This window comes from Chlorella variabilis (genome assembly GCF_000147415.1).
Source record: "Chlorella variabilis unplaced genomic scaffold CHLNCscaffold_7, whole genome shotgun sequence".
Classification (NCBI taxonomy): Eukaryota; Viridiplantae; Chlorophyta; class Trebouxiophyceae; order Chlorellales; family Chlorellaceae; genus Chlorella; species Chlorella variabilis.
The window spans coordinates 319,644-332,488 of NW_005435081.1; the positions used below are offsets into that span (position 1 = coordinate 319,644).

Genomic DNA, 12,845 nt, shown 5'->3' on the forward strand with positions numbered 1-12,845 from the left:
CGCGGCCGGTGGTTGGCGGATCAAGCATCGCTTGATGCCGGCACGAGAGTCTGCATGCACACAGTGTGCCTCCCGCTCTGCACGCCTAAGGTGCCGGCCCCGCCTGTTGTGCTGTGCCGCGCCGCGCCGCGCTGCCTGCCTGCAGCGGCCGCTGGGATGCCCCGCTGCTGTCGGCGGCGCGCTACCTGCAAGGCCTGGGGGTCCATCTGGCGGTGGGCTGGGCACAGGCGCACGCCGTGGGCGCCCTGCCCTGGCCGCTGGAGCCCGCGGCGGCGGCGCTCTGCGCCTCCGCCCGACGCCTGGCAATGGCAATAGAGGTGCGCTGCACACCCCACAGCAGCCGCTTGCCTGCCACCGGCCGCCGTCAAGCAACCGCAGCCGTGCATGGCCAGCTGGCGCGCTGCCCCACCACCCCCTTGCACCCAATCATTGCCTGCCTGCAGTACGCCCACATGGGGCTGCTGCTGCTGTTTGGCGGGCTGGCCAAGGGCTTCGCCCAGGGCGCACTGCTGTGAGTGGGGCGCCTCGCCTGCCGCCCGCGCCCTGCTGCCGCGTGCGTCTGTTGCCACACGGGCACTCCGCCGCTATGCAACACACGTTTGCGGCACGCCTGCTCCAACCCTGCGTCAACCCCTCGGTCCTGGCTCGCCCTGCTCCCCGCTGCAGCACCGCCCTGGCACCCATAAAGCTGGCGGCGCACGCCGCGGGGGCGCTGCGCCACGGCGCCTGTGCCGTGGCCGGCTTGCTGCCCCATGTTCGGCGCAAGTGGCAGCGCAGGCAGCGCAAGCGGTGGCAGGCGCCAGCGCAGCAGCAGCGGCAGCCGCAGCAAGGCCCGCCGACAGAGCGTGGAGGTCCTGCTGCGTTGGTCTGAGTGCTGTGCGCTCGCATCCGAGGCCCTTGTGCTACTTGTGGGCATGTGATACTTTCGTTGTTGACATACATTTCCTGTGCACACCATTGGTTCAGGGAAGAACTGGAGGGAATAGCAGAGGGAGGGCTGGGTGATTCACTGTGGCAGCCCTAGGGTCAGCATGGGGAGAGAGAAAAAAGGAACAAGGAATGTCAGCACACCGGGGGCAGTGTGTCAATACACAAGGGAGTCGCAGCATCACATCAAGCGGCTGCGACCAGGCAGGCTCTGGACAAGGCACTCTCGCCTGTTGAGTGAGGCGGGCAGGCGGGCTGATGGAGCCCAGCCTCCCTTGCTGAAGCCTATTGGACATGTACAGACTGGCTCCCCATTTGGGGGATATAGAGGTGCACGTACACAGGCAGGGGCGCGGGTAGGTTTGCACGGGGTTGAGGATGGGGAGGCGGGGAGGCACGGGGCCTCAACACATGGATGTGGGAGGTGCGTTGGACGCTGTAGGGCGAGGGAGAGCTTCTCAGATCTGAGAGATATCTAGATAGGTCTAACTGTATGAGTGCGAACCTCAGCCGTGGGTAGGCTGACTATGCGGCAACGTTTAGGCTGGCTATGCGGCGCATTGGCGCCAGGCGCAAAGCATGCGGCCTGTCGATGGATTGGATTGGGAAAAAGAGACATGCAGCCTCATCAATGGGTGAGTCATAAACGCAGCGGGGCGTGACAGCGCAGGACATGAAAAGGGAGGTTGTTCATTGGAAAAAGCAAGGCACGAACAAAAAGGTGTTCACTGGAAAAACAGGGCATGAAAAGAGGAGGTGTTCATTGGAAAAACTAGGTCGTGTTGTGCTAGGCACCAGCGCGTTCCGCAAGCCGCGCAGCGCACAACTGTAGGCACCGTTGAGCTGGGTGGGTTTGGCAGGAAAATGCATGCGGCGCATGTAGATTGGTTCGCAGGTAGATAACATGAGGTTGACAGGAGGCGGGCAGCAGCCAGCCAGCCTCCTACGGCCGGATGCCAAGCTGAGCAGCAGGCAGCGACAGGGCGGCCTGCGCTCGCTGTATGGCGGCAATGGCGGCGGCGCCAATGTCGCCAGCGACAGGCACGCCTGGCAGGTGGCCGCCCATGGGGGCAAGGGCAGCGGCGGTGGGGGCCCCGCCACGGTGCTGCATGTACAGCTGGCGCCCCTGCAGGACAGGGTGCCCGCAGCGCATGGGCGGGCTTGGCTCAGCAGCGCAGGCAGACGCGCACAGACAGCGCACCACGCGCCACGCCACCATGCTGCCACACCACGTGCGCCGCCCCGCGGCCTGGCCAGCCCACATGCAGAGCGTGAGCTGGGTGGTGGTGCAGCAGGGGCTGGCACCACCGCCTTGCTGGCGCCACCACCGCCAGCCATGCCCCCACACCCCACCTGGATCGCCTCCTCCACCATCACCCCATACTCCCCCTCCAGCCCCTCCAGCCGCATGATGGCCACAATCGACATAGACTTGTCCCGCCCAAACACCTGCGGCAGTACCGCAGCGGTACTCCACCTCAGGCCCCTCCACCAGCATGGCGGCGCAGCGGGCGGCTCTGAGCCTGGGCGCTCAGCAGCGGCGCAAACCCACTGCTGGCACCGAGTGGGGTGGTGCTCGGGTCTGGCACCTCAAGCATGAACACCGGCGGCACATCCGGTGCCACATCTGGTGGCCCAAGCTTCCCAGCCGCTGCGTGGCTGCGGGGCATATCAGCTGGGGCATGGGCCCCGCAGCAAACCTGGCCGATCCCTCGGCGGCTGAGGGCAAAGATGACGGGCACACCGGCGGCTTGGGCATCCAACAGTATGCGCTGCAGGCAGGGGCAGGACGGCAGAGGGCAGCACACAATGCGCCAGGGTGGATGCGCGGGCGGGTCGGTGTATGGGGTGCGCCGCACCGGTGCGCTCCTCTATCCATTATTGCTGTTGTTGGGTGGTGGTGGTGGGCACGCATGCATACATGCATGCATGTGTGTGTGAAATGGAGAAGAGCAGCGAGGTGAGGGGCGGATTGAGACAGAGGGGGGGCGGGCGGAGGGCGCGGGGGCGCAGCCTGCGCTGGCGGCGGGCCCGCCACCCACCTGCAGAGCACGCACTGGGTTGATGTTGGCTGTGGAGGAGATTTGGACGTCAGGGGCCACCAGGAGGCAGCGCGCCCCACCCACCACCTTGGCCACCTGCGCGGCAGGCGGCAGCAAGCGGCAGCAGCAGGCCCGGCGGCGTGGGGCAGCAGCATGGGGGCGCCGCCGGGCTGAGTGAGGAGGTGGTCCGCTGCAAAGCATGACCAGCAGCCTGGCACACATGCCCTGCTCCCAGATGCACACACGCGACCCATCCCGCACACGCCACCCCCCACCCCCCACCGGGCCGCACCTCTTTGAGGGAGCAGTAGTAGCGCTTGCCGATCTGGGCGGCGATGGCGGGCGTGTCTCGCGACTGCAGCAGCCTGATGATGCTCAGGGCGCTCGTGGCGGCGTGGTTGAGGCGGGCGGAGATGACCTGCTGGCAGTAGGGCTGGTAGCGGCCCTGCGGCCCCACCAGCAGCTCCGGAGGGTCCTGGGTGGCGGCCTGGGCCAGCCTGCGGGCCAGGCCCTGCACCGCCTGCAGCGCAGGGAGGCCGTGCAAAGAGGCGTGCAGGAGCTGAGCGCTGGCATCTCGCGTGCAGTGAAGCATGGCTATGTGCTGGTTGGCGGCCCCGCAGGCAGCAGCATGAGCGGCAGCAGGGGGGGCAGTGGCAGCCGCACCTGCTGCGGATGGGGGTGGTACAGGCGGGGCCGCGGCAGCCCGTGGCTGGAGGGGAAGGGCTGCAGCAGGGCCGCGCTGTGCTGCTGCTCATGCAGCAGCAGGGACTGCAGGTGCGCAGGCAGCTGTGCCCCCAGCACCTGCGGCAGGCTCTGCGGGAACGCCGGCCCGGCCGGCAGCGCTGCCTGCGGCGCGGGGAAGCAGGCTGGTGTCCAGGGGCCGGCCTGGTAAGCCGACATGCTGGTTGGGCCGCTGCTGCCTCCGCTCAGGGGCAGCACGCCCAGCTGCGGGGCTGCAGCCGCGGCAAGGGAGCCAGGCAGGCACGGCAGCTGCGTGCCCTCCAATGGCCAATCAAATCCGGCGCCGGCGCCGCCGCCAGCGCCGGTGAGCTGCGGCGTGGGGGACGGGCGCAGGGTGGCGAGGGGCTCGGCTGCCTGCAGGCTGGCCTGGCTCAGGAGGTCCAAGCTGCCGCAGCTGTTGTTGTGCGCGGTCGCCCAGCTGGCGGCAGCCTCGTCCGGCTGCTGCTGCTGCAGCAGGAATGCCTGCAGCTCTGGCGCCAGCGCCGCGGATGGCGCCCGGGACATGGCTCCGGTTAGGAGGGAGCCCGGTGCTGTGAGGTCGTCCAGAGAGTGGGAGGGTGTCATGAGGCCTCCGCTGATGAGGGAGGCCGAGGCTGCAGGCGTTGCGGCACGGCCAGTGGGCACAGCCATGCCGTGCAGGTGCACCCGCGCCTGCTGCGCCTGCATCAGCGCCGCCGTCGCCGGGGCGCGGCGCTGCTCACGCCGCCCCTGCTGCACCTGTGCCTGCTGCAGCAGCGCTGCCCGCAGTGCTGGCGCCAGCTCCACGCGCGACTCGAGGGGGCTGCGGCAGGAGGCCGGCGGGGTGGTGGTGGTTTGTAGGGCCAGGAAGGCAGGCGGGCACCCCTCTAGGGAGCACACCCGAACATGTTGCCCCTCTTGTGTTGACTGACGGCAGGCATGGGAACTTGCCTGATATCAGGGGAGAGGCCGGATGTGGCAGCAGAGGAGGCCAGGCCAGCGGTCAGCACCCAGGCCTCGCTGGCGGGCGGCGTCCCGCCGCCGGTGGGGCTCCCCGCGCCGCCGCTGCCGCCGCCTGTGCCGTGCCCCGGGGCCAGGCAACCTGCAGGGCGGCGGCAGCGCCAGCAGCAGCTCAGTGCAGAGGTCCTGTCGCAAATGAAAAAGAGGAAATGGCCTGCTGCAGCTGCAACTGCCTGCTGAAACCCGCCGCGAGTAGGTTCCAGCGCCCCCCATCGCGCCATGGGGGTATCCAGCCCACCTGCCCCCTTGTCGTGCACCGTCAGCGAGCCCAGGGCCTCCTCCAGCGAGGGCGCAGGCTCCAGAGGTGTGCCCGATGTCAGCAGGGAGGGCGGGGAGGCGGGCAGCGCGGGCCACGCCTGCGATCCCGGCTGCTTGCCGGCCGCGGCAGAGCACACGGCCGCACCATCCACTGTGGCTAGCATGTCGCGAGATAGGGCTGGCTTGCACTGACTTGCAAGGTTCCGTGCACTGCAGTCAGAAGGGACAGCAGGCGGACGCAGGGTTTATATAGGGCATTTTGCAGGCACTGGTTATGGCAGGGCCGCACGACGCGCATGGGGGCGGCGCAGGGTGGACCCACACGCCCCGCGGCGGCCGTCGCGCTGCCTACGCCCCGCGGGCATGCTGCTTCAAGTGCCGCAGCCGGCAGGCGGTGGGGTAGGGTGCTGGAAGTGTGGGACGGGCATAGGAGGGTCAACTGGCAGCCGCAGAACCCTCCCCGGGGGGTGCAATGACCCTCCCGGAGCTGTCCTGCGCTGGTGCGGCACTTGTGATCACCTTGGTAATCAAGGGGAGGTTGCAGAAGACCGCAGGAGCCCGCTTGCCGCCCAGGTCCAGCGCACAGCCGAACCCTTCTGCTGCGCTGAGCGAATGAATATGTTTGTGACAGCAGCGGAAGGCAGGATTTAGGAAGACGGACAGCAGAGGCAATGCAAGGCGACCTGTAACGCCCTGCCCGTAGTCGTGTCCGTCGCAGGGAGGCGAAGAGTTGCTATTGGGGACGTTCGTATATGCGTATGCTTATTGCCAATCCGGTCCCAAGGTGATGTAAAGGCCCCATGGGGAGAGGCAGAGGCCGGTTTGCCGACTGCAGCACCCCATGCGGCAGCTTCCGGCCGCAGCACACTTTGCGGCAGTGCCGCCACTTGCCGAAGGGCTCCGTGGATGGTGAGTTGGCCACCCACCCACCTCCTGCTTCCTTTCTCTCACAATATCCTGCTGCCTTTCTCTCACATTCACCAGGCAAGCGTGGGGATCTTCTTGCATCAAAGAACTTGAAAGCGCAACGGCGGTCTCTCGGGTGGGCACCTACTTCGGCACTGGGCGCTCTGATGCCATGGCGACAAGATGTATGGATGCGTCTTCCACAACCTGCAGCCCGGTGGGAAGCCCCAACCAGGAACAGCAGCCGTCGCACTGCGGCAACCGCTGCTCCCGCCCATGACCGGCATGCTGCGCCAGCTAGCATTGCAGCTAAGCTGGGTCGTTCTGCGGGCCCTGCCTGCCTGTCCTGTGTCCTCGCTTGGCTGCTGGTGGACTTTGTAAACAGCCGCTCGATCGATCGGCCGGGGAGTGGGTTTGCGGCGAGAGCGCGAGGAAGCACCAGCCATGTCGGCCGCCCTGGCCGTGGCCAAGGCCCAGGACGTGCCTAGCCGGGCGGAGCCCGAGGCTATGGAAACAACTGAGGCCGGCCAGCCGCAGGAGGACCTCTACACAAAGCTGAAGACGCTACAGCGGCAGCTGGAATTCCTGGAGATCCAGGTGCGCCGGGGCAGCGCTGGCAGGGCTCCTCAGTTTGCCTGTGCTCTGTGGCTCCCTCCAGCAGACACTGGCAGCCCTGATCGCCGCCTGCACAGTCTCCCGGGGAGCAGCTCAGGCTCAGGAGCAAGCATAGCACCGGCGTGAGGCAGGCCTGAGTGGCGCAGGTCTCACCAGCCGCTCCGACCGCCGCTCTCGCCGCCGCTGCTCAAGTGTGTCGTCGCCTCGTGCCTCCTGGTGCCTTTGCAGGAGGAGTACATCAAGGAGGAGCAGAAGAACCTGAAGAATGAGCTGCTGCGAGCGCAGGAGGAGGTGAAGCGCATCCAGGTGCGCCTGCTTGACATCGCCGCCCGCTGCCCTGGCCTCCTGCGCTCGCCGGCTGCTGCCGTGCCCAATGGCTGCATCCATTCGCGGTCGGGGCTGGCCGTGGAAACAGGCTGCGCGCCCGCCCATTGGGCCGCCGCCATGCCGGCTCTCCTTTGCTCCCCGCACCCCCAGCCAGCCAGCCGCTCTGCCCCTGCCGCTCGCCCGCCGCCGCCGCCTCCCTCGCACCCGCCCGCGTCCCACGGCGCTGCCGCTGCCGCGTGTGCAGGCGGTGCCGCTGGTGATTGGGCAGTTTCTGGAGATGGTGGACAACAACACGGGGATTGTGGGCTCCACCACGGGATCCAACTACTATGTGCGCATCCTTTCCACCCTCAACAGGTAGGACGCGCAGGCCCCCCTCGCAGGCACAGGCAGGAGGGTGGGGGTTCGAGGAGCCGTGCCGCACAGGCCGGCAGGCCGGCTGGGCAGGCAGGCAGGCAGGCAACAGGCTGGGTTTGATGGCTGGCGTCCCGCACCGCCCATGCTGCCGTGGGCGCGTGGGCGCCAACCGCCGCGCCATGCTGGGAGCCGGCCGGCCGCCAACGCGCCCCTGCTCGCCGTGCTGCCCGCCGCCGCCGCGCCGCAGGGAGCTGCTGCGGCCCAGCGCATCCGTGGCGCTGCACCGCCACTCCAACGCGCTAGTGGACATCCTGCCGCCAGAGGCGGATTCCACCATCAGCGTGATGAGCCAGACGGAGCGGCCGGATGTGACGTACCAGGTGCGGTGCTTGCAGCCCGCACGCGCCTGGGGCAGCAGCCGGCCAGGCAGGCTGCCGCGTGGCGGCATGGGCGCTGGGCCAGACCGCCGCTGCCGCTGCCCCGTGCCTTTGCATGCCGCGGGCCACCCTGGCGTGCCCGACCTCGCCTTCCACCCCTGCCCACACATCCCGGTCGTGCTTCTCGCTTCCTTCTCGCTTTCATCTTGCAGGACATTGGCGGCATGGACATCCAGAAGCAGGAGATCAAGGAGGCGGTGGAGCTGCCGCTGGTGCAGGGCGACCTGTATGAGCAGATTGGCATCGACCCGCCGCGCGGCGTGCTGCTCTACGGCCCGCCCGGCACTGGTGCGCAGTGGGGCTTGCTTGCCCTGCTCGCCCTGGGTGCCCTGCTCGCCGTGCGCCCTCCTTTGCCTGCAGCTTCTGCGCCCGCTGGTGCTGCCGTTGCTGCCGTTGCTGCATCGGCGGCGGCGTGCTGCTGCCCTGCGCCGTGTGACGGCTGCGGGCCCCCCTCACACGCCACCCCGCCTCCCCCGCCTGCAGGCAAGACCATGCTGGCCAAGGCCGTGGCGCACCACACCACCGCCTCCTTCATCCGCGTTGTGGGCTCCGAGTTTGTGCAGAAATACCTTGGGGAGGTGGGCGGCTGCAGGGCAGGGGAGGGTGTATGAGGGGAAGGCTGGATGGGGTGGCCCCCCAGGGAGGCTGCTGGGCAGCTGCCCAGGACTGAAGGCATGCTCGCGGGCGGCCCAGAGCGCCACTGGGGTGGTGTACAGGCCGCGCATCGCCGCGGCATCTCTCGCCTGGTCTACCAAACAGGCGCACCTGCCAGTCACGCGCGTGCCTCCCCCGACCCTACCCCCTCCCGCCTGCTGCGCCGCCGCCACGGGTGCAGGGGCCGCGCATGGTGCGTGACGTCTTCCGCCTGGCCAAGCAGAACGCCCCCTCCATCATTTTTGTGGACGAGGTGGACGCCATTGCCACCGCACGCTTTGACGCGCAGACGGGCGCCGACAGGCGGGTGTGGGCGGGTGGTCAGCGTGGTGTCGTCGGCGGCGGCGTGGGGGTGGGGTGGACAGCAGCGGCGGGCTTGGCGGGGCTCTGCAGGGCCTGCCCAGGCCTGGCAGCCTGGCCACCCCGGCTGGCCGACTTCTGGTTGTGCTGCACCGCGGCCGAGGCGTGCTCCGTGCCGTGCCGTGCCTTCCCGTTCCCCACCCGGCCCCGTTTCACTCCCGGCCCCGCCCTCCTGCTGCAGGGAAGTGCAGCGCATCCTCATGGAGCTCCTCACGCAGATGGACGGCTTCGAGCAGAGCACCAACGTCAAGGTGGGCAAGGCGCCGCGCGCGCGCAGCCCGCAGCCAGCCCGCAGGCCGCAGCTCTCCGCGCAGCCCCGCAGCGCACCTGTCCCCCTGCCGGCCTCAGCACCTCCCTCCACCCGACCCCCGCCCCATGCGCCGCCTCGCCCTGCTGCCCTCGCCGTCACGCTGTCTTTCTTCCCGGCCCCATGCGTGCTTTCCACCCTGCCGCCAGGTCATCATGGCCACCAACCGCGCCGACACGCTGGACCCCGCGCTGCTGCGCCCCGGCCGCCTCGACCGCAAGATCGAGTTCCCGCTGCCCGACCGCCGCCAGAAGCGGCTCGTGTTCCAGGTGGAGCAGGCAGCAGGGGGAGTGGGGTGGTGGTGGCGTTTTGAGTGCGTTTTGTGTGAATGTGTGCGCGCGCAGGCGCCTGGTGGCGGCGGGTGCCGGGTGGTTGCCGCCCGCCTGCGCGCCGCGCAGCACGCCGCCTCCCCGGCTGCCGCCCCCGGCTGCTCCCCTCGCTCGGCGCCCGCCTCGGCCCGCGGGCGGCCCCGCCCCGCTCTCCCTCCCTCACGCGCTCGCGCATGCGTGCCCGCACGTGCCCCGCCCGCCTGCGTGTGTGCAGGCCTGCACCTCTGCCATGAACCTGAGCGAGGAGGTGGACTTGGAGGACTATGTGGCGCGACCCGACAAGATCAACAACGCCGAGATTGCGTCCATCTGCCAGGCGAGGCGGTGGTGTGGGTGTGCGTGTGTGTAAGTGTGTGTGTGTGGTGTGTTGGGGGTGGAGCGAGGAGGAGCAGGCAGCATGGGTGGACGTGTGGTGGGCGGGCGCATGGCCGTGGCGCGCTAGGCTCGGCCGCTTGCGTGCCTGCGCCCTCTGCGCCCGACCTGCCTTCCTGGGAGGGCCGCTCTCCCTGGCCTTGACCCTGGTGCGCGCCTGTGTGTGCGTCGTGGTTGGCGCAGGAGGCGGGCATGCTGGCGGTGCGCAAGAACCGGTATGTCATCCTGCCAAAGGACTTTGAGAAGGCATACAAGAATGTGGTACGCAAGACCTCGGACTCCTTTGAGTTCTACAAGTGACTGCGCTGGATGAGCAGCCCTGCAGCACTCAGCTTGCTGCGGCGCGCTGTAACAACACAGGAGCTGGGCGGCCGCAAGGGGCATCGGCGGCGTCGGCGGGGGGGCTGCTCCGCCAGCAGCACCCTGGGCTGTATGCCGAGCTTCCTGGGGGCTGGCTGCAGCAGGCGGGGGCCTTTCGGCATGTTTGAGCCTCGGCATGAGTTGCCTGCTTTGCTTGGGTGAGAAAGCGGCTCAGCTGTTTCGTCGCTTTCAACCCACCCCCTGGATTTCGTTGTTGTTCCGAGAGACGCGCTGCACACTTGGACGTGCTTGTTGGGCTGGTTTTGCCGTTCCCAGCCAGTCCTCGCGCTGCAGCGCAGTTTGGCCGTTGCTCAGGGAATCTGGGGGAGCAGACTCGACGTTCGTGAGGCTGAAAGCTGCGAAAGAGGCGAGTGGGTGCGGGGTGCATGGGGGCGGCGGCAGCGGGCCAAGCGCAATTCGTGGCCCGCGCGCCTGGGTGGGCAGCACAGCTGCCGACCCAGCCATCCCTACCATCCCTGGCCCCGCCTGCAGACGGTGGAGGTCCTGGCAGCCAGGTTTTATCCACAACCCCCGCTCCGCCATGCCACACGTGCTGGCCCAGCCGCCGGCTTCCCCGGCCGTGGGAGCGCGCCGGCAGCATCCACGCAGGCGCCAGCAGCCGGTCCAGGCCTCTGCGGCGTCCGGCGCGGCGCCGCCGGCGCTGCCCCAGTTGGGCGGCGGCTGCAGATGGGCGGTGGAGGTTATGCGGCACACCCTCACCATGCCACAGGTGGGGTTCCGAGGGGGTGGTGGCTGGAGGCGCCTGCAACTGGCTCCTGCGGTCAGCCTGCAGAGGCTCGAGCAGCGCGACCGCCACCCTGTGCTGCGTCGACGGCGCCTCGCCTCCTCTTGACCTCTCCTCCACCCCTTGCCTCCCTCTCGTGCCCCTGCCTCGCCCCTCCTTCAGGTGCTGCAACACCTGGAGCAGCTGGAGCGCATCGAGGCGGCGGCGGGGGAGCTGGCGGCGGCGCGCGGCGGCAGGCCTGCTGCCAAGCCCTCGCCGGCCCCCAGGCGCCCGCACACGGTCAGCTGGGTGGATCACGGCGCCTCGGCCGCGGCCTCCCTGATGGAGGCGGTGCTGTCGGGGGGCGAGGAGGCAGCCAGCGAGGAGGAGGCGCTGGCGGCGCTGGCGGCGCTGCCGCCACGCACGCTCACAGAGGCGCAGCAGGCGGCGCTGGTGATGCAGGTGGGTGGCGGGTGGGGTGGGGTGGGCGGCCTGTGGCGGGTGGGGTTGGGTGGGCAGCCAAAGCAGCAGCGATGCACAGCCTGGGGGGTGCGGGGACGGACCAGGGGCGGGCTCGGGGGGGCGAGGCGGGATGCACGCATGCGGCACGGGAGGAGGCAGGCGGCACGGCAGCTTGTACGGCAGCCCGGCGCGGCGCCGGCTGCTGACCGCCGCCCTCTCTGCCTTCTGCCCCGCCGTGGTGCAGGCCTGGGACAGCGCGGCGCACACCAAGCCCGCTCACTTTGACGCCGACGCGGCGCTGGCGGTGCCAGGGCTGGCTGAGGTGGCGGTGGTGTCGCGCGGCGGCTGGCAGCGGCACAGCTGGAAGGGCTGCAACCAGGACTCTTTCCTGGCGCTGCCGCTGGCGGGCGGCGCGGCGGCGTGCCAGGGCTGCTCCGACGCGCCCGCCTGCTGCTCCCCCGCGGTGGCCGTCGGCGTGTTTGACGGGCACGGCCGGGCGGGGGCCGCCGCCTCGGCCCACCTGCGCAACGCCCTCGCCTCTGGCCTGCTCATGCACAGCCAGCTGGCGCTGATGGCGCAGCCCGCCTGCCAGCCGCGCGAAGGCGGCCAGGACGGCGGCCAGCGCGGCGGCCAGGGCGGCCAGGGCAGCGGCAGCCACGGCCCGGGCGCCGCCGCCGCCGCCGCTGCGCAGCAGGAGGAGGCAGCGCAGCTTCTGGAGCGCTGCTTTGCGGCCGCCGCCTCCACCATGCCCTCCACAGGCGCCGACTTCTCCCTCTCCGGCTCCACCGCCGTCATGTGCCTGCTGCAGCCCGGCAGGTGGGCCGCCGCCGCCGCCTGCTTGCTGCGCAGCGCACCGCCTGCCGGATCGCCCCCTCCCACCCTCTCTCAGCCGCCGCCGCCCCCCCGGCCCTTGCCTGCCGCCCTCTCCTCTCCACCTCCACCCCCGCCTCCCCCCTCCCTCCCTCCCTGCCCGTACCGCCCGTATTGCAGCGTGACGGCAGCGTGGGCGGGCGACTCCCGCGCCGTGCTGGGCCTCTGCCAGGGCGGCCGCTACATCGCCTGCGCGCTCACGCACGACCACCGCCCCTGCTCCCCGCTGGAGCGGGCGCGCATCGAGGCGGCGGGCGGCTGGGTGATGCAGACGATGCTGGACGAGGAGGGGCGGGCGGCGGGACCGTACCGCGTGTACCTGCGCGACACCCACATCCCGGGCCTGGCCGTGTCGCGCTGCTTCGGAGACTATGGTGCGCGGCAGCTGGGGCCGGGGAAGCTGCTGGGCAGAAAAAACCTTAAACCCTTTCTAAACCCATGTTTAGATTGAAAATTGGGGTGGGGCTGGGCTGGGTTGCGGTGGGGTGGGGCTGGATGTCGGCCCGCCAGCCGCCCTCCCCAGGCGTCGCCGCACGTGCGCTTGCGCCGCAGCCTGCCCTTGCGCTCACCACATGCGTCCCTGTCCTCTCCCCCGTGCGTGTGCGGCGTGCAGTGGCTGCGGGCGCAGGCGTCACCAGCACGCCCGATGTGACCACCCTTGTTCTTCCCATGCCCGAGCCCGCGGCTGCAGCCAGCGCGCAGCAGCAGCAGCAGCAGCAGCAGCAGCAGCAGGGCCGCAGCAGGAGCCGGCGCCGGCCGCGGAGCAAGGCGGCGGCCGTCGTGGCGGCCGCGGCGGCTGCGGCGGTGCGGGGCGGCGGC

The 12,845-nt window shown here is 69.9% G+C and overlaps 4 protein-coding genes across 4 annotated transcripts in view; 3 read left to right on the plus strand and 1 right to left on the minus strand.

Annotated features, from left to right (window-relative positions):
- CHLNCDRAFT_144149 (hypothetical protein) overlaps nt 1-871 on the plus strand; it is a gene marked incomplete at both ends in the record, with an annotated part of 1,951 nt that extends 1,080 nt beyond the window's left edge. Inside the window, 3 exons of the mRNA XM_005848566.1 lie at nt 146-317; nt 444-511; nt 667-871. Of these exons, the coding sequence (XP_005848628.1) occupies nt 146-317; nt 444-511; nt 667-871 (445 nt within the window). The remainder of the gene's footprint in view (nt 1-145; nt 318-443; nt 512-666) is intronic.
- A 999-nt stretch (nt 872-1,870) lies between these two features.
- On the minus strand, nt 1,871-5,110 carry CHLNCDRAFT_51502 (hypothetical protein; the record flags this gene model as incomplete). The annotated part of the gene is made up of 8 exons (XM_005848771.1): nt 1,871-2,053; nt 2,281-2,376; nt 2,628-2,699; nt 2,970-3,065; nt 3,262-3,489; nt 3,633-4,491; nt 4,569-4,770; nt 4,927-5,110. 8 exons carry the CDS (start codon nt 5,108-5,110, stop codon nt 1,871-1,873), a joined length of 1,920 nt encoding a protein of 639 aa, XP_005848833.1.
- Nucleotides 5,111-6,203: 1,093 nt separating this feature from the next.
- CHLNCDRAFT_30648 (hypothetical protein) lies at nt 6,204-9,975 on the plus strand. The gene is made up of 11 exons (XM_005848567.1): nt 6,204-6,449; nt 6,696-6,773; nt 7,039-7,151; nt 7,399-7,531; nt 7,741-7,876; nt 8,072-8,166; nt 8,424-8,551; nt 8,784-8,853; nt 9,059-9,178; nt 9,453-9,581; nt 9,794-9,975. Exons 1-11 carry the CDS (start codon nt 6,297-6,299, stop codon nt 9,908-9,910), a joined length of 1,272 nt encoding a protein of 423 aa, XP_005848629.1. The 5' UTR covers nt 6,204-6,296; the 3' UTR covers nt 9,911-9,975.
- A 716-nt stretch (nt 9,976-10,691) lies between these two features.
- The window catches only part of CHLNCDRAFT_144153 (hypothetical protein), a gene marked incomplete at both ends in the record, with an annotated part of 2,480 nt that continues 326 nt past the window's right edge, over nt 10,692-12,845 (plus strand). The window contains 5 exons of the mRNA XM_005848568.1: nt 10,692-10,700; nt 10,878-11,156; nt 11,401-11,972; nt 12,147-12,400; nt 12,640-12,830. Coding sequence (XP_005848630.1) covers nt 10,692-10,700; nt 10,878-11,156; nt 11,401-11,972; nt 12,147-12,400; nt 12,640-12,830 — 1,305 coding nt within the window. The remainder of the gene's footprint in view (nt 10,701-10,877; nt 11,157-11,400; nt 11,973-12,146; nt 12,401-12,639; nt 12,831-12,845) is intronic.

Coding starts and splice junctions, on each gene's coding strand:
- CHLNCDRAFT_30648 (XM_005848567.1), top strand. CDS start 6,297: ATGTCGGCCGCCCTGGCCGTGGCCAAGGCCCAGGACGTGCCTAGCCGG. Junction 6,450..6,695: donor TGGAATTCCTGGAGATCCAG/GTGCGCCGGGGC, acceptor GTGCCTTTGCAG/GAGGAGTACATCAAGGAGGA. Junction 6,774..7,038: donor AGGAGGTGAAGCGCATCCAG/GTGCGCCTGCTT, acceptor CCGCGTGTGCAG/GCGGTGCCGCTGGTGATTGG.